At 38.1% G+C, this 23,418-nt stretch overlaps 1 protein-coding gene and 1 long non-coding RNA gene across 2 annotated transcripts in view; one reads left to right on the top strand and one right to left on the bottom strand.

The window, feature by feature from the left end:
- Positions 1 to 486: 486 nt before the first annotated feature.
- Positions 487 to 10,861, bottom strand: ADH5 (alcohol dehydrogenase 5 (class III), chi polypeptide). Its single transcript, XM_010980610.3, has 9 exons — positions 10,752 to 10,861; positions 8,778 to 8,879; positions 7,002 to 7,143; positions 6,192 to 6,279; positions 4,176 to 4,395; positions 3,765 to 4,025; positions 2,877 to 3,012; positions 925 to 1,063; positions 487 to 791 (listed from the first exon to the last, which is right to left on the bottom strand). Exons 1-9 carry the CDS (start codon positions 10,761 to 10,763, stop codon positions 767 to 769), a joined length of 1,125 nt encoding a protein of 374 aa, XP_010978912.3. The 5' UTR covers positions 10,764 to 10,861; the 3' UTR covers positions 487 to 766.
- Positions 10,862 to 10,962: 101 nt separating this feature from the next.
- Positions 10,963 to 23,418, top strand: part of LOC135321116 (uncharacterized) — a 162,573-nt gene continuing 150,117 nt past the window's right edge. Inside the window, exons 1-2 of the long non-coding RNA XR_010380523.1 lie at positions 10,963 to 11,346; positions 11,704 to 11,807. This is a non-coding gene — a long non-coding RNA (uncharacterized LOC135321116). The remainder of the gene's footprint in view (positions 11,347 to 11,703; positions 11,808 to 23,418) is intronic.

Raw genomic sequence — 23,418 nt, 5'->3', positions numbered from 1 at the left:
GGTCTGGAAGTGGTAAAATGTAAAGATTTGACAAAATATGCACTGAAAATTTGGATATTCAGTATAGAAATAAGTCTATTCTCCATATACTTGAAATAGTTCACAGAGCCACCATCAACACACATATCCTTACTTCAGCTCAGAAGGCAGTTCCAGTGGGGAATGTTACTGCCCGCTGTGGGCCAGATGCCGTACTACGGACTAGGAGTCTGAGTCCGAACAGTGCAGGGCATCCGCCCTCAAGAAGATAATCTCACAGAAGCAGACTTGTGTTCTGATTAACTCTGCCACTGACAGCTGGAGAAATCTGCTCTTTTGTAAACTGGCTTGAGTTAAAAGCTAAGTGAAAGTTACTGAGGACAGCAGGACACAGGGTTCAGATACTCATCACTGTCTGGCTTCCTCCATCTTTCCTTTAAAGAATGAAGATAATGGGGAGAGGAACCGTGAATTCGGTGTAAAACAGAGCTGACACTTCCACACGTATACAGAAATTCCTTTTATTATGTTAAAGTATTCCTTAATGAGCTAGCAATTATTTGTAAAGAAGAGTCCAGAAAACAGATTTATGACAGTAACAGCCTTGTCCTTGATTAGAGATTTATGAATTATACACAAAACATTATTCCCTAGAGTGGGTTAATGAAGGGCTGTAAGGCTGTGCTAATGAGGCTGTGAACTTGAAAGAGGTCCTCCCTGCTTGTCTGGCTGCTCCAGTGAGACCAGGAGTCTTAGAAGGATGGCTGAGTTTTTTTCTCTTTGAAATTTAAAACTTTACTATGGTTCGGATGCTGTAAGAGACAGAAGTAATAAACATAAGTTCTGAGTGATTTAACACCACTAAAACTGTTTTTTTACCCTTCTTCCTCCATAACCCCAAGTCATTACCACATTCTACACTACACAGTTAAAGAGAAAGTTTACCTCTTCCCTGCATGCATCAGTTCAAAGGCTTCATTAATCTGGTCAAAAGGCAGATTGTGAGTCACAAATTCATCAACCTTTATTTTTTTGGACATATATTCAGACACCAACTTTGGGATGCTTTCTACACTCTTCCATCCTAAAAGAAATCATACATCTATTCATTAATTTTTCCAACAAATCTCTACAGTGTGCTTACTTAGTGGGTGACAAAGGTATTTAAGAAAATGAATTTTTTCATGAATTAAAGAGGAATGAGAGGCCAAAATCAGCATAGAGAGGAGGAAGAATTTAATGTACATCTTTAGTTACGAGAAAAGTAAATGTCTTTTGAGTACTTTCCTTTTTCTGTATTAAGATTTACTAAAATACCATTAAATCTCAATGGAGATTATACCATACAAGACAGAACTCTGGAAGTCTCAGGACACGCTTAGTCCTGAGACTTGCAGTCCACAACACCAAAGATCTCTATAATCACGAAATTCAAGGAAGAAAAAAATTGATTGATGCAAGACTTTATTTCTGTGGTTTTAATTTCAAAAACAAAGTAGGGATAGCAACTCGGAATAGAAAACAAACTGAAAAGCAAAGAAGGAAGTCTTTAGTTGCATGTTAAGATTTTAAATAATATCAGATCCTTCAATTTTTCACTTGTATGAAAAGCAGCAATAAATCTACAAAGAAGCCTTCCCACCTTTTACACCAGCGAAGCTTTGGATCATATTTCAAATCCTTTTTGAGCCTTTCTAAATCTCTCTCCTGAAATCCTTTACCAATTATCTTTTCCCTCCAAATTGTGGTGCTTCTTTTATTTTCTCCTTTAAATCTCCTGGTAACCGAGACAATTACAGTCACCACTATTCCCTAGACCAAAACTTCTATTTACATCTGTGTCATATTTTAGCAACACCCATGGGGTTCCAAGGCTCCAGCATATTTTCCAGTGAGCATGTGAGAGGATGAGGCTTCAGTTACCACCAATCCCCCGACTCAGTCTCCTGGACTTAGAACGCCCTTTCAAATACATCTACGGACCCTGAGACGATGCCCCTGAGCTCCATGTGTGGCTCTAAAAGTTGAAGATCCTCAAGTGTGGCATACAGCTAGGACTTTGGAAAGGAGGGTTTAGTCAGCCTGACATTTTCTGTGGCAAATTCTGTAGTTATTAAAGAAGGAAAACTCTGGCTCTCATTTTTCAGGTAATTTTTTTTTCCTTAGCAGGATGACAAGGATATAAATATATTTTTTAAAAAGCTATAAAAGTTTTCTTCCATTCACTCACAGTTCGATAATACAAACGTGTTCTGATGTCTTGTCTTTTCCCTAGTTGAGCAACCTTGAAAAAGGTGGAAACTGTTTCTCAGCATTTTACTGGTAGTTCGTCAACCACTGTGTAGTTTTTAGGATCACACGAAGGAAAAATGATCAGTTTGATAGCTTTTCAAGTCTGTTGTAAGATTTTGTCTACCTTAACATTTTTAGTGTAAGACTTACTATTGGTTACTGCTGAAATCAGTACTATTCAGACAGAAACATGATCACATCCAGCAATCACTGCACTCTCTGGAAAAATGAGTAAAAATGCTGATAACCTAACATAAGTCCACAGCATGACAAAGTGTGGCTGATAATATTGTTTGCTTATTGAGCAACCAACTTCCTACTCTTGCCCTACCCGCAACTATTTCCTTATTAATGGAATACTGATTTTTTTAAAGTGTGTTAAAAGTAGCCGTGTGTTTCAAGAGAAGCCGAGCCTCTCCCCAGTTCCAAGGGTAAATGTTAATTGTGAAACTCTTCTATTAAAATAACTCGGGATTCAAGAATTTATGATGAGAAGGGAGCTCATGAAAATTGTTATGAAAACAAAAAAATCAGCCCGGCATTAAAATTCTGCCAGTGGAAAAAAAACAAAAGAGAAAATGTATTCATCTCCTCCACCAAATTACCTCCAAAGGCAGTGCCTTTCCACGTGCGGCCCGTCACCAGCTGGAAGGGACGAGTGGCGATTTCTTCACCTGAAGCCGCTACTCCAACCACCACGCTGACACCCCAGCCTTTGTGGCAGGCTTCCAGCGCTGCTCTCTGCAGGCAGAGACGTGACCAGATCACAGAAGTCAGTGCACTTTGCTAAGAATATCTGCTTCCCCAGAAGCTTCCGGGGGAGAAGGTGGTGGCATAAACTTTTTTTTTTAAATGGTAACAAAATGATCAAATTGAGTATTTGGCAAGTTTAATTTTATTGAACAATTTTAACAGGCATTTAAAAGAATTTACTAACTTGGCTAAATATTAACACAAATTGAAAGAATTTAGAGCTTTTATTTGTTGTCTGTTTTTTAAAAGTAAATCCTAGCTTGAAATTCTAAAGACTATAATACAGGCAGCAGGCAGAGAAGTGACAGTAATACTTTTGCTGAGTGTCTACTTTGCATCAAGTACCTGTGGTTACTCTCTGCGTTCTACACAAGGAACAGGTTTACAGAAGTTAAGTCGTTGCTCAAGGTCACTGAGTTAGTAAGTGGATGCCTATCTGATTCTAAAGCCCATGTTCTCTACGACTGCATCATTCTGCCTTTTCATTTAATGAAACATACTCTAAGGGTTAGCATACTGAAAGGCAAAGAAACATTTTTCTTCATTTTCCTCTGACCATGCTTCTACCTTTTCCCATTTCTAGTTAAAATAGTTATTTTTCCCTTCTTCTATTAGGATAATTCTTATCTAGAGACTTTTCCTTTGCAAAACAAAACACTTTTTGATCTTAAGGAAATTACACTTAAAAAAATAAGTCACACACACATACACACAAAAGGAACGAAGCTAAGAACACTCACCATGACCTTCACATTACCGATACACTCAAAGGAATGGTCCACGCCCCCATCAGTCATCTCAATCAGCACTTCCTGGATAGGTTTACTGAAGTCTTGGGGGTTAACACATTCAGAGGCCCCAAACTCCTTGGCCCTTGCAAATTTATCTTTATTGATGTCCACACCAATGATCCGGGATGCACCAGCCACCTTACAGCCCATGATAACTGCCAATCCAACTCCTCCCAGGCCAAAGACGGCACAAGTAGAGCCAGGTTCCACCTAATAGTAAAGACAGTCTATAAGGTACGCATTCCACAAGAGTCAAGGAAATCATCAGGTTTCTTACAGATTGGGCCAATTTCACTATTCCACTAAAGCTCTGTTGTATCAAATTAGAAGGTGGAAGCTAAAAACCAGGCCAACACTTACCTTGGCAGTGTTCACAGCAGCACCATAACCAGTTGAAATGCCACAACCCAGAAGGCAGACTTTATCCAAAGGGGCTAAAGGATCAATTTTAGCAACAGAGATATCAGCCACAACTGTGTATTCAGAAAACGTGCTGGTTCCCATGTAATGTAAAATTGTCTTTCCTTTACAGGTAAATCTGCTAGTGCCATCTGGCATTAATCCTTTCCCTTGAGTGATTCTAAAGAAAATAAAAAAAGGAAAAAGGTAGGGTAGAATCAGGTTTTCTAAAACCACAGGAAAAACAAATCAATTTAAAAAATAATGACCAGTAAATAGTTAGAAAGTGTGCTAAGACTGAAAGTCTAATTTCCAATATATTTATTAATATTTAGCAATGCCTTATAGGGACATTTATAAGAGATTTATAATCTTAGCTATCTTTTTCAACATTCAATATCCTTCTGGATTTTACTGTCAGAATACTGAAATAATTTTAACAGGTACAACTTATGGATCAGATGAAATAATTTTAAAATTCCATCATAAAACTCTGTGAGCAAATATAACTTTGTAAGCTTAAAGCCAAAACCAGCATCTGTACAGCAGAGATTACAAGCAATCATCCAGATCAGCTGATGAAAATAGATGGCCAAACTGGCTAATTCAGATCTTTTAGGAGGCCTATTTCAAAAGTGTACAGCCCTCACAGATTCAAGTAATTTTTTCACTTTGTTTTTTGCCTGTGTAGTTGGTTACACCAATAAAGGAAAAATAAATAAACCTCACAAATGCAACCGATATAATACTAACAAAAATTATGTTTGATATTCTGAACAGATAGATGATATAATGTCTTGCTTAGGAATATGGGCTGTAAAAGCAAACATCCTTGGGTTTAAAATTCCATGTGATCTTGGGCAAGAGAGTTAACTTTTGGGCCTTAGTTTCCTCACTAGAAAATCAGAGAAACCATCTCTCTTTCTTATAGATTGCTATGAAAATCAAATGAGAGGAGTGTATCCTATGACTCAGCAATTCCAATCCTAGGAAAGTACCCAAGACAAAATTGTGCATACGTCTACCAAGAGACATGCATGAATGCTCATAGCAGTATTAATCACAACAGGCCCAAACTGGGAGCAGTGTAAATGTCCATGAACAGGAGAATGGGTAAACAGTGACATTTGGAATGGAATATGGCAGAAGCAAAAGAGAACCACTCATGCATACAGCAACTTGGATACACCTCACAGACATCATGGATGAAAGACGCCAGACAAAAGAGCACATACTGTATAATTCTGTTCATGCAGAATTGAGGGAGGCAGGTATTGACCTGTAAGGTACTTGAAGAACTTTGTGAGCTGCTGGAAGGGTTCTCTATCTTGATCTGGTTGTAACCATTGGGTGTGTATATGTATAAAAACTCGTTGAGTGTACACTTAAAATTTGTATATTTTAATTACTTTGTTATATGTATGTTCTACTTCAGTAAAAAAGATAAAAAAGTTGCAAATGAACACAAGATCTTAAATGCCTCAAAGAAGTTTTTTAAGTGCTATTACCTTGCTACAGTAAAATAACGACTTTTTCTGTGTTAAAAGCATTGTGCTATCTCTTATACTCTTGCCAAAACCTTATGAGGTAAGTTTTATTACTTTCATTTCATGGACAATTAAAATGGCTTATAAAAATGACTCCATTAAAAAAAAATAACTCCATTTAATTGCGTAAACATGTCCCTCCTTATTATACATTTTGGCAAATTTAGCCTAGGGTTATGGAACGAGAATGAGTTCAAAAAATTGTTATGTATCTTAACAGCTGATGATGCTGGGCAAACAACTCCATTTCTGAGTCTACATTTTCTCTTCTATGAATATGGTGATACCAGTGACAACAACAGGTTGCCATAAAGATGGAATAAAATAATTCACGGAGGATGATGCTCTGTACAAACTGCCACATAATTACTTATTAGTATCATGATTAATATTACCTCTTGTCTCAAGAATAAAATAAAAAGATACTAACCTTATCTTCTGGCAAAGGTTCGTTTTAGGATTTAGACAGAATTTGCATTCTCCACACTGTGGAATGTAAAGTGGGATGACAGTATCACCTGGAAAACGAATGCAAAGACAGCATCCTGAATAAGCAGCATCCGTTTCTTTTTTCTCATTTTTTTTATTATCATTTTTTAACTGAAGTATAGTTGATTAACAATGCTGTGTTAGTTTCTGGTGTACAGCATAGTGATTCAGTTATACATATATATATTCTTTATCGCATTCTTTTTTATTGTAGGTTACTACAAATTACTGAATATAGTTCCCTGTGCTATACAGTAGGACCTTGTTGTTAGGTAGCATCTGTTTCTAAATGAATACATCAGCCACTGCAAATTCCCATTCCTGTCAACTCAGTTTGCAACGTTAACAACTTAAAAGGTTTAGAACTTTACCTACATAACATCATTTAGACACTGCCTGACTATGCAAAAAATACAAGTTTCAAAATTTTTATCCATATGAAACTCTTAAAACAGTAAGTGGAGAACAAGGAGGTCATGTGCTTCATAATACTGACTTGACATATCTTTAAAAATTCTTGCTTAATTGGGGAAAATTTGCTTTGGAAATGTACTTAAACCATTTCAGATAAACAGCAGTCTGAAAAATCAGAAAAAAATTCTCAAATATTTGTGCTTTCCAGATGAGAAATAAAACCAATCTTGACAGGCGATAAATTGTTCATAAATAAACGTGTAGTTTATCACAAATACAATTTCCCTATAGAAATAAGCCAGAATTGTAAAATAAATGGTTCAAATACCCTCCTTACCTGCCTTCAGCTTAGTAACTCCTTCACCAACACTCTCCACAATTCCAGCACCTTCATGCCCCAAGATCACTGGAAAACTCCCTTCAGGATCAGCCCCACTCAGGGTATAGGCGTCAGTGTGGCAGACTGCAGTGGCAATGATCTGACATGATATTAAAATAAAGAGTGTCTAAGTGTGTGTGCATGCAATTCAGAGTGAGGCATAGGTCAAAGTAAAGACATTTTTATTTTAATAGCATATTTTACAGATTGTAAGATACGTTTCTTTCTTATTTTAACTTCTCTAAAATCAGCATGTGCTTATAATCTATGGCATCTTAACAATTAGAACTGGCAATATTTCTTAGTAGTACATCAAAGTAATGGTTCATTTATAGGCAGTGGAACATGGTATGTATATTCTCCTTTTCAGTGAAGAGAAGGTAAACAAGGTGATTTACGGGCACTGTGCCTTCTTCAGGTGTGGAGAGGAAGGAACATTACCTACATGCAAAAGCAGGTAGAGCCCATCTCACTGCTGGTCTCCTCATGATTGCTGGGAAATGCAACGTCCAAAAAGGTACAATTTCTAAAATATGCCAGCCTGCTTGGTTGGGGCCAAAACTCAGAGCTTTCAGTGGAACCAACTCCCCTTCTAGCAATCATACACAATTTCTACTTAAATAAGCCTTTTATCCTGACCTCTGGCTTTCAAGCGTCTCTTATCTTTCCAAACTACCAGAAGTACAGAAAGGAAAAGTCTTGGGACTATTTGTATTTATGCTTCCCTGCTTCTCACCTATGTACTCAATTACAACATAACACTCTTAGCTTTTTTTTTTTTAGCAGTTTCCCAGGGAAGGCAGCTGAACTCAGTGTACCCTATACAGCTCACTCTAGTACATCCAGGACCAACATTTTCTTCTTCAGTAGCAAAATCACAATCAGGTTGATTTCTAAACTTAAAGAAAAATATACTAACTATTATAAGATTTCAGATTCCTGCATCTGGGTTGAAAGGATCTTAAAAAGTTATCTGGTCCCGGGCTTCTCAACATTTTACATGTGATCCCTGGGAGCATGAGCACTGGAGGTAGGATAGGGGAAGTATACTCCGATTCACAGCAAGAAAGTTTTTTTCTAGAATGTTAGTTTCATTCAGTGGTCACTACTTTAAAGCATTCATTTTATAGCAGAACAAGTACAGAGTAGAATGCCAGAACATCCAGCTGGCTGCCTTGTAAAATGTGCCTCTCTCCACCGGTAACTTCAATTTCTCTGCCACAGTAGAGGTTGAGAAGCACTAGAAGAGTGAATCCCCCAAACCCTGACCTTGTCTCCAAGGGTCAGTACATTTCAAAACTCTAGAAGCAAGCTTACTGCATTTGCTTGTTGGTCCAGTAGTTATGAACCTCTTCCCAAGTCTTATTCGAAGTGTCTTCTAACAAAACTGAAGACTTTTTTTTTTGTTGTTGTTTCTAATGTGTCATCACACATTTTAAGTTACAGGAGAAGCAGAAAGGGGAGCATCCTACAAAGTCATCTTAAACCCAGGCTACATTAGATAAACTACAATAATCCAGTGACCCATGGGGAAAGCTGCTCAGACCAACAGCAAAGCTAAGAAGATGGAGAGCAGTGCTACAAAGGTGAGAGGGATAAAATAAGAGGTGGTGATTCCAAGGTTGGATGACTTTTATTACCTTCCCCTTGACACTGTCCTTTGGGGTTGATCCTCTGCAGTCAGAGGATGCATCTATCCAGAGACCTAATGGTAAGCATCAGATGTATCATTACCTTAATTCGAACTTCATGAGCCTTTGGGGGTGCCACCTCTATCTCCTCTATGGAGAGAGGCTTTCCAGCCTCCCAGGCAACGGCAGCCTTGCACTTGATAACCTGAAATGGGGAAAAAAAGAGAGCGAGTTGTTTATCCTCCTGGACTAATAATCAACTACTTATGAGTTAATTAAGATGTTGATGAATGCTAATCTTAGAGAGTACATCACAAATTCACAAAGAAACATATACCTCTAAGAGACATGGAGCATTGTCTTGCATGTGTTTATATTTCATATAAATAACATTCATTAAAAAGAACTGAGATGACCACATAAAGTTCTGTTCATTGACTATTTCATGATCCTCTACAATGCATAAGTAGTAGCAGGTTAAGAACACAGGTTCCAGGGAGGGTGGGTATAGCTCAGTGGTAGAGCACATGCTTAGCATGCACAAGGTCCTGGATCAATCCCCGGCATCACCATTAAAAAAAAAAAAAAAAGATTTATGAACCCCCCCCCCCCAAAAAAAACCAAAAACCAAGTTCCAAGAGAATCTGATTCAGTATTCTGGCATAGGGCCCAAGGAATCTGAATGCTTAAAATGTGCCCTACGAAATTCTTTTGTTCAGGTTGATTTGAGTAACACTGATTTAGTGCAAAACTGCACACTGGGAAGGAGTGTAAGAAGGAGTATCAGAATGGGGGAATTTAAAAAACTACATCTATTCCTTTTAACTGTGCTATCCAATAGAGTACACACTTGCCATGTGTGGCTATCCAGCACTTGAAAAATGCCCAGTCTGAACTGAGATAAGCTCTAAGTGTAAAATATACCCAGATTTTGAAGACTTAGTATAAAAAAATGAGAATATTTCAATAATATTTTCAAAACATTGATTACATGTTGAGATAGTATTTTGAATATACTGGGTTAAATTTTAACCCAATTCTAATGCCATTTTAACGTGGTTACTATAAAAGTTCAAATTACGTATGTGTCTCATATTATATTTCTATAATATGGTGCTGCTGTGAAGATTTTAGTCAGATTTACACCCTTCCTTTACCAGAGAATCAAGTGTAATGAGGAAGGTTTGGATCAGTTCACATAATGCTTATGAAATGTGTTGACAGGGTAAAGGTTGCACTGGGTTTGGAGACAGACTTGAAAGCTAACTACAAAAAGTGAGATTTAAACGGAGCGGTACAAAGCTACAGAATGCAAACTGTGGAGAAAAAGTATAACTTTGGTTGATGGGTTTGGGAAAGCTTCACTTTTAAGTAGGATATCAAAGGATGAAGAGATAGTCACATGAAGATAAAATACCTCTATACAGAGCGTGAGCAGTGAATGTGAAGCCCCTAATACAGTCCTTGACCCAGTGCAGCTTTGCAAAAATAAGCTGGTACTTTGTAGTAGCGGAAGAACAAAGAGTGGAGGAAAAGGAGGGCTGAACTATATAGATGGATGAGTGGCTTGGGAAAATTGGTGAGGTGATAAAAATGATTACTTTTAAAATTAAAATGTAAATATTAAATCTGATGGTAAAAATTCATACACTGCATTAGAATCTTTTTTCACTTCAATGCACCATAAATCCTAGGGGTTAGGCGCCGGCTACAGCTCTGCCACTTACAAGTGCGACCCGGGGCGAATTATTTTTGTGTGCGCAAAGCATGGCGGCTCCTAAGCCACTCCGAAGATACCAGGACACTGGCCCTCCTCCCTACTCCGGATCCCCCGACCCCCACCCCGCTTCTGCTGTCTCAGAAGCATCAAAACTTCCCAGTAAGCAGCTGGAACAAAGCTTCCTCCATTCTTTCCCGGTGAGCCGCTGACCCGAGGCCCCGTTTCAGCTCCGGTAGCCAGATCCCGTCTTTGGGCTGAGCCCCGCACGACCCCCGAGGCCAGAGGCCCGGTTTTGCCCCATGCTTTCCCTCCCTCCCTTCCTTTCTCGGACTTCGTCCCCGGAGCACCTGGCGATACCTGGTTCGCCATGTCCTCGGATTCCGGTGACCGTGAAGCGGGCGTCCAAGTCCGGGAACGGCCTCGCGGGGTGGGTCCAGGACCTGGGCGGGGCGTGAGACGGGCGCGGTCCCGCCTCAGCTTGCGCGGGGGCGAGCGTGGAGGCGGGGCTTGAACGAGAAGGGCGGGGCCTGAGGTGCTGCGCGGTCAGTGCTCCCCCTGACGCCCAGGTGGTCTCGCGGGAAGCTGTAGTAGTTTCAAGGCGGCAGGAGGGCGGTGGCTGCTTTATGGTGAACCTGACAGGCTCGCTGCAAAGTCTCTGTCCGGAGTTTCCCCGTGTACCGTTAGCCCAGGCAGCGTAGATAAGGCTTACAGAGGAGAGATGTGGAAAGTGAGGAGCCAGGAATTCACTAAAAGCACGTGAGAAACAGTGAGAGGACTGCACGGCCTTTGCTCCTTGTACACACTGTGCACGTCTTGAGGACGCGAGATGAGTAAGACACGGCCCTTCGAGGGAGTCTCTGTCAGCTGGGCTGTGAGAAGAGTGATAAAGGGCCCACAAAGAGGCTCACAGGAAACTTCCCAGTTGACTGGAAAAAAACACAACCGAAGCCCTGTGAGTTGAGTTTATTCGGAATTTACTGAGGACTCCGGCTGGGAAGACAGGCTCTCAGAGAGCTCTGAGGAACTGTTCTCAAGGAGGGCGGAGGGGAAGGCCACCATATATGTGATTTTGACCCAGGGGTCCATGTAATCGAGCATATATCCTCTTAGAAGGTTGTTGCTAGCCGGGAGGAGCAGATATCTAAGTTAATGATTTCTCTGCTTTTCTAAGTAGCAGAAGATGCGAGAATCCAGATTCATAAAAGTTTCTCTTGGAATATTTCTAGCTATCTAAGGGCCTGTTTGCCCTGTTTTCCCAGAGCGCACAGTGCCTCTTTCCTGATCTGCGCTCTGAATTCCTTCCCTGTAGGTCAGCGACTCTGGTGGTGGCTAATCAATCAATCCTTGTAGAATCGAATGGTGGGCAACGTTCTTTGTTTTACACCAGGCTTCTGTTCCAGCTGCTGCTGAAGGGTGAGTAGGATTTTTGGCGGATGGTCAACAGGACACAGGGAGAGAATTTTGCAAGGAAGGGGGCAGTGGAAAGTCTCTGGGACGTGGCAGTGTTTGTTGTTTTAAGAGTGGACCAGACTGTAGGGAGAGGGAAGATGGAGTATTTGCAGTTTACTCTTAAAACTCTGTTGTGGATGCTGAGTTTTTAATTTTTTTTTTTTTGGATGCTGAATTTTATTAAAATGACTCTACTGGGCAGACTCCTCTCTTCTTTGATGTTCAGTCTTTTTCATGGCTCCTTTTCCTTGGTTTATAACTTAAGGGTTGTTGCTCTCAAAAACTCTATCCAAAATCTTTCCCTTCACTCCACTCTCTCATCCACATCATGGCTTTTAACTTCTTGTTATGAATCAGAATGGCTCCCAGTAAACTCCAGACTTGGGCACACAACTGCCTACTAGACTTCTGTCTCTATTAGGATGTTTTACAATTGTCTCAGACTCACCTTGTCTGGAACTCATCCTGTCATCCTTTTTTTTAAAGGTACTTTTTTTTCTTTGTATGGTATCACCATTTACTTACTTGCCCCAATAGAAACCTGGGAATCACAGCTTCTCTCTCCCTCAGCCCCTGCATTCATTCTGTCACCAAACCTTAAAGACCTCTCACATCTTGTACCTCCTCTCTGTCCCCACTACTGCTGCCTTAGTTCAGACTCTCGTGATTTCTTACACGGTTTCTGATAAAGCCTCCCATGTGATTTCTTTGTTGCCAGGCCTCTGAATCTGATGTACTTCTAAATGAATGCCCTTTTAGCGATATTTCCAAAGCATATATCAATCCATGCCATTTCTTTTCACCTTTAATAATTTTTGAATGATATAGTTTATAAGTAAATAAATGTCATTCTTCTATTTAAAAATCTTCAAGAGTTGAGAGAGGGCTAAAATCTGAACTCTGTAGCGAGGCCAGCCAGACCTTGTGTAACCTAGTTTATTATGCTTATCTCTCCATCCTTATTTTCTGCTATTCCACCACATAAGTCTTGCTTCAGTCTTGTGGAAGATTTGTATTTCCTTAAAAGGGCTCTTTTCTTTCTTGACTCCAGGCCTTTGTATATGATAGAACTTCTGCTTGGAATGCAGCAAGGCTCTTTCCAGTGAAAAAAGAGTTTTTAGCAGAAACTTAATTTTCTTTTCCCTACTGCAGATATATTGTGTATCTTCTGGGAAGAAACATTTGCATTTTTATGGTACCTTGCTTGAAATAATGGACAGGACTTCTAGTTTCCGGTCTGGCATCTAAGGTGATTAGAAGTCGTCACTCCATCCTAACAAGTAAAAAAGCTCAACCAATTAAAAAATCCAGACTCTTCTCTGATCCATCAGAGAAGTGAGATCACAGGGAAAACCGCTGACCCCAGAACTGGAGAGACATACAGATACAGACATCACAGCTTACTGGAGCAGAAACCCACCTCTGTGGAAACCAGTATTGGAGCTGGAAAATGTGACGCATAATTGGTGAATTGCTGGAGGCTTAGTGTGGATAAGTCTGAGAGTTAAAAACTCCAGAGAAATCCAGTCATGGAGGACCCTTACACTTTTGTGACTTTTATCTCTAGATGCTTTACCAGGATCAGAGAAGAATTCCCTCATTCTTGCAGGGGAAGGGGAAAAGGAACCGTTTTGAAATATGCCAGAGCAATCTGTTTTTCTTAAATAGGCTTGCCCTCAATAGAGACTGTTTTGCCAGAGTCTGACCTACTGAGGTGTTAACAGAGTTTAACTGACATTGGGGAAGAGAAATACCCAACTGCAGCCCCCTTTAGACATCCTGTACCACCTGAGGAGGTGAAACAAATTGAGAAGAAATCACAAAATTCACAATCCAGGGACACAGGCTTACTAAAAGACTGAGATCTAATCATAAGACTATAGAAACCTTCCCCTTCTCCCACACCTTACTACTTACCACTATCACGACAAAGGCCTGTTTACCACCTTTCTACCCGTAAGTGTATCATGTCTGCCTTTCAGCAAAAAATGACAAGGTGTACTAAAAGGCAAAAAGCACAGTTTGAAGACACAGAACAAGAACCTGACTTTGATACGGCAGGGATTTTGACATTATCAAGGATTTAAAACAACTCTGATATTAATATGCTAAGGGCTCTAATGGGAAAAATAAACAACATGCAAGAACAGATGGATCATGTAAGCAGGGAGATGGAAATTCTAAGAAAGAAAGAAAAAGAAATACTAGAAATTAAAACTACTGAAATGGAATTGGAGAATGCCTCTGATGGGCTTATTTGAGGATCATATATAGCTGAGGAAAGGATCTGCTAATTTGAGGATATGTCAGTAGAAACTTCTCAAACTGAAAAGGACAAAACAGATTGAAATAAATGGAAAAGCATATCTAAGAACTATGGAATAATTGCAAAAGATATAACAGACACATAATGGAAATGCCAAAAGAAGGAGAAAGGAACAGAAGCAATATTTAGAGCAATAATGATTGAAAATTTTCTCAAGTTAATGTCAGACACTGGACCACAGATCAAAGAAGCTCAGAAAACACTAAGGAAACTAATGCAAAACAAAGAAACAAACAAAAAACAAACAAAAAAACCCAAACCAAACCAAACAAAAAGAACCCTACACCTAGGAATAACATATTCAAACTACAGAAAATCAAAGGTAAAGAAAAAAATCTTGAAAGAAGCCAGAGGGAAGAAACACCTTACCAAAAGAGGAGCAGAAATAAGAATTACATCGCATTTATCCTCAGAAGCAATCCAAGCAAAAATATAGTGAAGTGAAATATATAAATGTTGAGGGAAAAAACTTTCCAATCTAGAATTCTGTATCCAGTGACTTTATCCTTTAAAAGTGAAGGAGAAATAAAGGCTTTCTTAGATAAACATTGAGGAAATTTGTTGCCAGACCTGCCTTGCAAGAAATATTAAAGAGATTCTTCAGAGAGAAAGTGATTAAGGTCAGAAAATCAGATCCAGGTAAAGGAAAGAAGGGTGTTAGAAAATTAGTAAAAATAAAATTACAACTTTTATTTTTCTTTGTTGATTTAACAGATAACAGTTTGTTCAAAATAATAACAGCAAAAATATTTGATGATCATAGTTATAGATAATTGAAATACATGACAGCAATGATACAAGGCATGTGAGGGAGGAATTAGGATTATACTGACTGTTATTGTAAGGTATTAGCACTACCAGTGAAGCTGTATAGTGCTATTTGAAAGTGAACTTGGATTAGTTGTAAATATATACTGCAAAGTCTAGGGCAGCCACTAAATTAAATTTTTTTTGTGCCACTAAAATAAAAAACAGAAAGAATTACAGTTGATATGCTAAGAAAGAAGAGAAAATGGAATCATGTGAAATACTGCATTAACACCAGAGAAGCAGAAAAAGAGTGATAACAAAGAAGGGCAACAAGTAGAAAACAGTAACAAACATGGTAGGTAGTAATCCAACTGTATCAGTGATCATTTTAAATGCTGCTAGTCTAAATGCATCAATTAAAAGACATTGTCAGTGTGAATCAAAAAACAAGTCCCAAATATATGTTATATACAAAAAAAACTCACTTTAAATATAGAGACACACATCGAGAGTAAAAGGATGGAGAAAGATAACAATACTAACACTAATCAAAAGCTAGAGTAGTTAGATTAATTTCAGACAGCAGATTCAAAGCAAGAAAGCGAGGCATTGCATAATGATAAAGGGGTATCTTGTCTTTGCCAAGAAGACATGATAATCCTTAATTTGTATGTGTCTAAAAACAGCCTCATAATACATGAGGCAAAAACTGCTAGAACTGTAAGGAGAAATAGATTCACTGTAACTGTTGGACTTCAACATCCCTCTATCAGAAACGGACAGACCCAGCAGGCAGACAATCAGTAAGGATATGTTGAATTCAACAGCACCATCAACCACCTGGATATAATTGATATCAATGGACTATTTTATCCAACAACAGCATAATACATTTTCTTCTAAATGTCACATGAAACACCCAACAAGATAGATCACTTTCTGTGCCATGAAACATACCTTAACAAACTTAAGAGAATAAAAATACAGTGTATGTTCTCTGACCACAGTGGAATTAAAGATAGCTGGAAAATCTGAAAATACATGAAATTAAACCATACACTTCTAAATAATACATGGATCAAAGAAGAAATCTTAAGAGAAATTTAAAAAAATGTTTTGAACTAAATGAAAATGAAATCAGAACTTAAAATTTGTGGGATGGAGTGAAAGTAATGCTTTTCTTGTAGTTGGTATATTGTAAGTTATCCATTGTTACAAGTAACCTGAGCATATCTTTTCCTGACTGGAACTGTGGAGACTCTGGAAGACCTGACAGGCTGGAGAAGTACAGGCATACCTCATTTTATTGTGCTTCACTTTATTGCACTTCACAGACCCTGAATTTTTAAAAATTAAAGGTTTGTGGTAATTCTGTGTTGTCAGACTATGGTTAGCATTTTTTTTAGCAATAAAGTTAAAGTATGTACATTGGGTTTTTTTAAGACACAATGCTGTTGCACACTTAATAGACTACAGTATGGTGTAAATATAGCTTTTATATGTACTGGGAAACCAAAAAAATTTCATGTGATTCACTTTATTGCTATATTCGATCAATTGCGGTGGTCTGGAACAAAACCTGCAGTATCTTTGAGGTGTGCCTGTACAAGGAATAGTTTCATGATTAAATGTAGCAGGAAATTAAAATGGAACCTTTCATGTTATCTCAATTTTGTCTAAGTATTCCAAGGCCAAGTAATATAGGTGCCAAAATTATCCCAGCATTCTAAGGCAAAATACTAGATTACCTTATGTAGGACATGCTAAGAGACAGAAAATTTCTTCTGTCAGAATTAGCTCACTTCCTGCCTCTGAGTTATATAAAGGAGAGCAGAGACTTCATGGGGAAGGGCAGAAGTGGTTTGGAGGAAGGATTTCTTTGGAGAGAGTCGTCAGTGTGCTGTAAATGCCCTTCCTACTTCCTGGTGAGGATGATGGAAGCACTTCTCCTTTAACTGCAGCCAAGAGAAAACATTCAAAAAGCATGAAATGTTTTCTCTGGTACCTTGATTCGTAGAAGACTCTGTTACCTGAAATAAATTAGGAAAAAAAAAAAAAAGGCTAGAGAGGCTGGCTAGAACAGCCGCCTGGTGGCAGAATGAAGTAGAGCAAAATTTGGGGACAAGAACACACGTTTCCCATGGACCAAAGGTGGAAACTGCAAAGAAATAAAATTGTAGATCATCTTAAAAGGAACTTCACTAAAAAGACCCATCTGGAGAGGTTAATGTGAGCCCGGTGAAAGCCAAGGGCTGAAGGCAAAGTCTTGGTCAGTTGTAGAAAGAATCATCCCTATAAAGGAATCGCAGGTAGGAGATCCTCAGTGGAGCAGAAGATTTTTGTGAAACACACAGGAATTCCCCACTTAAGAAGGAATCCAGTATCTAAAGGATGCTAGATGCAAAGGGCACCAATGTCAGATTGCAACACTGTGGGTTGTGTAAAATGTATTTTCCTCCAAATTTCCCCTCTTCCTAGGCTGGGCAATGGAGGGGGCTTGAAGCAGTTGTTGGCAAGTGTGGGAGGAGATGGAATACAGAAGCAAGAAGAAGCAAGCCCCTTTTCTTCCCAAGCCCCTTTCTACTGCAGATTTAATTTCTTGTGGCAGCAATGGCAGTCAAACTAGTGGTGGTGCCCTCTATCTAGGGGTGGAATTGACAGTTCAGTCTGCAGCCTCTGGGGCCTGAGGGCAAGGAAAATGGTGACCAGATCAGTTCTGCTATGTGGGTTTGGACATAATTTCAAGCTGAATATCTTTGAAAGTGTTTTCTAGTAATTTTGGTAGTTCTATAAACTGCCATACTTTAAATAAATTCCTTATCATTTTAAATTAGCCAGAATTGATTTCTGTGACTTGCAGTAGAACCAATCAAAAACGGTATCAGAAGTTTTACAAGAAAACAGACACCAGGGAAATGGGTCAGTCTGGGATTAATTATCTGACCTGGTTGAGGCTGAAAGCTGTGAAAATTCAGTTGATTCTAAGGAGTAGATTATCTCTACTTATGGCAGGATGAAACAGTTAATAAATAAACTCTGATTTCCTGGAAGTAAGTATTAAAGGCAAAGTATTGGGGGCCACAAGTTTTTTGCCAAAGAAGAGTATTAAAAGAGCATAAGTCATTTAAAGCTTGTAGCGGTAGATAGTTGCTTCTGCAAATGTGGTACAGTTAATGAAAGAGAATGGTAAATTCTGCTGCTCAGTGATGTCAGGGCTCTAGTTCAGCTTCTCTGCCATTCTCTTGTCTTTCCCATCATGGTTGCAAGATGGCTGCTGCAGCTCCAGCCTGTAATGTACTTATGACAATATCCAAAGGCAGGAAAGAAAGGGTCTTTTTTTTTTTTAAACTCAATCCCCACCTCTTTTTTTACATCAAGAGGGAAATCGCTCCCTCAGCAGACTTCCCCTTATGTATCACTCATCAGAATGAAGTCCTGTGTCTGCCCTAAGTCAGTCACTAGCAAAGAGGAATGGGATTAGATCAATCATAGCTTAACTTCTGGAGCTGAGGGAGAGTCCCATCTTCCCTGAGCTCATTATTGCCTGTTTCTGGAATAAAATTGGGGTTCTGATTGGAAGGAAGAAGAGAGGAACGGTTAATGAGTAGGAATCTAGTGTGGGCAACACCATTTTGGGGGTAGCTTTCATCTATTTATAGTATGACCTAAAGAATTGCCATCTTTGAGTAGAACCTAGAGCAATAGAAGTTCAGCTGGTCTAGCCTGCTATGAGGACAACCCTGATGCTTTCCTTTAATGGACTGAATAGCTTTTAGGTGACCATGGCAGGATGTCCAGTAGTAGAATCATGGTGGAGAACCTGGAGTTTAGAGCAAAGTCATACTCTCTTCAGTCCTGGTTATGATGAAAAATGCCTGACCATGAGTCATTAGGTAATCATGCTATCTGACTTTCTCACTATGAACTGGGTATTATTGGATCCACAAATTTAGGAGGCTGCATGTGCCCAGGGGGATAGCCTTATCAAAGGAATTGATATATAGAGGAATAGACCCAAGCAGATCGTGAAGGTCTAATACATTGCCTGAGCATTAGACACACACTCCTACTGCATTTCCATCCCTCAGGGAGATTCCCTATGATCAGTTCATAGAGGAGGAAGAGAATTTCAGCATGGTTATTATATACTCTGCACAATATTCTGGCAGTTGGTAGAGGTAGACTCAGGGAATCTTGCCAGGGTACAGAACTGCAAGCATTATATCACTGTGAGTTATGTTTGATCAGAATGAAATTGTCTGAGATATAAATCTACATTGATTAATAGGCAGTAGTTAGTATTTGGTCAGATGATCAGGGACTTTGAAGGAATGAGGTTGTAAGATTAGTAATAAGGAAATCTGGAAAAGAGATAATGTGGATGGACATTTCATAGCAGGCACTGAGTGTGAGGAAAACGTATATTTCATGTGATTCTTACCAAAAGTTCTGACTTGGGAAGGGATTGTTAATAATCAGGTGAACAAGGTGATCCATCCTGGGGATGCTGTTTAGCAGGCAACACTGTCTTTGGAGTTTTACAAGAGCTTTTGGTTTAAATAACATTTGTAGTAACAGAGAATGAATTTCTTTTTAACGAAAACCAGAAGACATTCTAGTAACGGTTTTGAGTGTTCACACATCTCTATATTGCTATGGAGAGCAAAATGATATTCTTGGGAAGGTTCTTAATTTAATACCTTATCAAGTCAGGTTTTTAAAAATAGCTTATGATGCAGAATTTCTCTTTTCAAGCCTACAAGAAGGGACATCTCTTTCATTTCTTTCTCAGAATCCTTTGGTTAATTATGAAGACTTTTATTTCTTAAATTTTATTAGCTGTATTATAAGCAGGCCTATAGAATCATTGAAAAGTCCACAAATGATAGACACTAGAGAGGGTGTGGAAAAAATGGAACCCTTCTACACTGCTAGTGGGAATGTAGTTTGGTGCAGGCATTATGGAAAACAGTATGGAGATTCCTCAAAAAACTAAAAATAGACACCATATGATCCAGCAATCCCACTCCTGGGCATATATCCAGAGGGAACTCTAATTCAAAAAGATACATGCACCCCAATGTTCATAGCTGCACTATATGCAATAGCCAAGACATGGAAACAAGTGTCCATTGACAGATGACTGGATAAAGAAGTTGTGGTATATTTATATAATGGAATACTACTCAGCCATAAAAAGTATAAAATAATGTCATTTGTAGCAACATGGATGGACCCAGAGATTGTCATTCTAAGTGAAGCAAGCCAGAAAGAGAAAGAAAAATACCATATGATGTCACTTATATGTCACTTTTTTCACTAAAAGAAAAAAGAGGACACTAATGAACTCATCTACAAAACAGAACAGACTCATGGACATAGTAAACAATCTTATGGTTACTGGGGGAAGGGGGTGGGAAGGGATAAATTTGGGAGTTTGAGATTTGCAAATGTTAGCCCCCAGTTTTTTGTGTAACACAGGGAACTATATTCAATAGCTTATAATAACCTTTAATGAAAAAGAATATAAAAATGAATATATGTATATATATGCATGACTGGAACATTGTGCTGTACACCAGAAATTGACACATGATAACTGACTATACTTCACTTAAAAAGAAAAAATCAGGCCTGTAGAACAGAATTTTATTGACAGAAATGGAGAAAAGAAATGGAAAAAAAATGTTATTTAATAATAATAAAATAAGGAGGATATAGTTTTTTTCTTTATTATTAAATACCTCACTTACTTATAATTTCTTTCTAAAAAGACCTTGAAACTTCAGAGAAGACAAATGGTCTATCCTTGTGTTCAAGTGGTAGACTAAGCATTCTGGTTTAATAGCATTCCAGAGAGGAAGTATTTAGGGATTTTATACAGCTCAGTATTTGTCAATAATGGAGATGATTGACTAAAGAATACTAAAAATCTAGCCTGCATTTACTGATATATCATTCAGAATAGGTATATTATTCAGACTGCGTATGGAATATAGAGTTCAAGAAAACTTAGAGATATTTAATTAGGAATAGAGAGTACACGGTGGTAGGGGAGAAGGGGGTGTGTCAGCTGTCTTCACCTAGCAGAAGGACTGAACTTTGTGATGCTCCAGATGGCAAAACTGGGGACGCAGACCTTAGCTTTAACCATAAGGAAACAATTGGCCTGCTATCTGCGAAGCGCTTAAAGAATGTGAAAAATGGCTTTGCCCTCAAGAAGCTGTAGTCCACTGAAAATGCTGAAGAATCAGATGAAATAATGTACATGAAAATACTTAAAAAAATGTCAACTGTGATATAAATGAAAGTTGTTATTCTCTCTCTGAATTCTTTCTCTCAAAGAAAAGAGATGGGAAAATGTTAAAAAAAAACCAACAACCAAAAAACAAAAACCAAACACCAGAGGGCATTGTAATAGCATTTAGAAAACAATGACAGTCCATGTTTGAAGACAGTTAATATACCTTAAAAATGCATTTTTTTTTCTTCTCTGAAGAATACACTGTGATTGTATTGCCTTCTAAATTCAGGTATTAGTCACCTACTAACCAGCATTCTTAAAAACTTGTAATAGTTTCAGTCCAAAATGTCATTTAAAAAATAGACCTGTGTATCTTAATATATTAGAGAATTCAAACCTTCAAATTTTTTTTTTTTTTTTTGGTTTGTTTTGCTTTTTCTTTTGAAGGGATCAAGTTCTAGTCCAGTTTTGTTTCAGTGGCTTGACGCCCTAGGAATACTATAATTTGTGTTGTCCCTAGTAGTTCGAAAAGTAACATTTAAAAAATAAAGAACAAATACTAGAGCCCTCAGGAAAAGCAGACAATTGTCAGTAGTCTGCAGATTATTTTTACGTCTCTAAAGTGCAGTTTTTAAGTGAAGTTTTCTGCATGCTGCCAAATGAATTATTGTTACATGATTTTTGTTGTTTCTGTAGTATCATATAAATATTTAGTATTCATATCTTATTTTAAGAGAGAGAGAGAGAGATGTTTGGGTAACTAAGACATTAGGTGTTCATTTTGAAGAATTATATTATAATTACGTTTACGAGGAGTTTTAGCTGGGGGCCTGGATGAGAAGAAAGGTTTCTGCTGTAAAAGGAATGGTAAACCCCATACACATCACCGTGGGTTTTCACTGATTTTGTAAATAACCCTAGCGGCCTTGTTAAGAATAATGAGTTTTTTTATTTTTCAAATCACCTAACCAGATGTGGAAAAATAAAAGACTGATAGAGGCAGGGATGCTGACTGCAGGAGTGATTGGAGAGAGAGAGAACTACTGTATCACAACTTAGTTAATCATTTATTATTAATTTAGTTATTAATTTTTATTAATTTAACTTTATTAATAAAATAGTGCTCATAATGATTCTCCTGAATTATTAAGATTAGATTTGTGATTCTCTATTTAGGAAAAAAGAGGAGCATAGAAAATGTTTTGGAAAAGTTTCATTCAAAAGGGCTAGTATAAATTATTTGGACACTTGTGAGGATAAACTTTGGTATCAAACAACATGTATCTATTGAGCCTCTCTAATAGAACAATAGATTCAAAGATCATTCTGCCTTCAAGGAGTTTACAAACATATACTTGAAAAACTAACAGTGGAAGCAGCATGTCTTAAGATTTCAATAAAGACACTAAGACCCAAAGGAGATCAGGGAAGAAAGATAGCTTTGTGGCTGCCAAGATCTGAAAAGGAGTTGGGTCTCAAGCTGGACCTGGGAAGAACTGAGGGAGCCGAGGAGAGGAGGGGAAGGCATGAGGAAAAAGGACGTAACTGATACATGAAATAGGAAGAGAGAGGCCAACCACCTGTGGGGTGCATCCTGTTCCCCACAGTATCAGCAAAGGAAGTCTTTACAGGTGAATTCTCTGGCCTCCATTTCTAATGAAAGAGAATCTTAAATAAGCAGGAATATGTTTCCACTCTGAGGTATTACTACCTTCCTCAGCCAAAACTTCAGAGAAGTTTATCTTCTCTCAGAATTCAATGTGTGGTAAACATGAAAAAAATAAATAAATTGGTAGGTTTCAGAAGTTATGCTAAATTGAGAGCTAGTCTTTGTTACTCTAGTCTGAATTATCTATCTTATTCTTAAACTGTCCATTGTAGCATCTATAAGTATAATAGTTTGAAAATTTGCAATTTGCTTTTTATATAAATCTTATTATCTATTATACCTTATAACTATAAATATTTTTACTTACTACATTTATTATAAGAACATTGTCCTTTGTCACTTCTAGTCGTCTATAGAAAATAGATTACTTAGTGCAGATTATAGATGGTTAACTCTGTGATGCTCTAAACATTATATATTGTGGTATTATCAAAGAGGAAAAGGGCAATTATTTAATAATGATGGAAATTTGAGAGTATAGATGTATTTTCTTTTAAAATAATCTCTATATGTATTCATTTATATAGTTTCTGATAGATCACTACTTGTAATTATAGTTCACAGTGGTAAGGTGGGGCTAAGAGAA

This window comes from Camelus dromedarius, chromosome 1, assembly GCF_036321535.1.
Source record: "Camelus dromedarius isolate mCamDro1 chromosome 1, mCamDro1.pat, whole genome shotgun sequence".
NCBI lineage: Eukaryota > Metazoa > Chordata > Mammalia > Artiodactyla > Camelidae > Camelus > Camelus dromedarius.
This window is presented reverse-complemented; position numbering and strand designations above follow the sequence as displayed.

Excerpts from the sequence above, each read along its gene's own strand:
- ADH5 (XM_010980610.3), bottom strand. Across the intron at positions 7,144-8,777 it reads CTCATGAAGTTCGAATTAAG|ATCATTGCCACTGCAGTCTG; the intron begins GTAATGATACAT and ends ATATCATGTCAG. Across the intron at positions 1,064-2,876 it reads GAAAGGCACTGCCTTTGGAG|GATGGAAGAGTGTAGAAAGC; the intron begins GTAATTTGGTGG and ends GATTTCTTTTAG.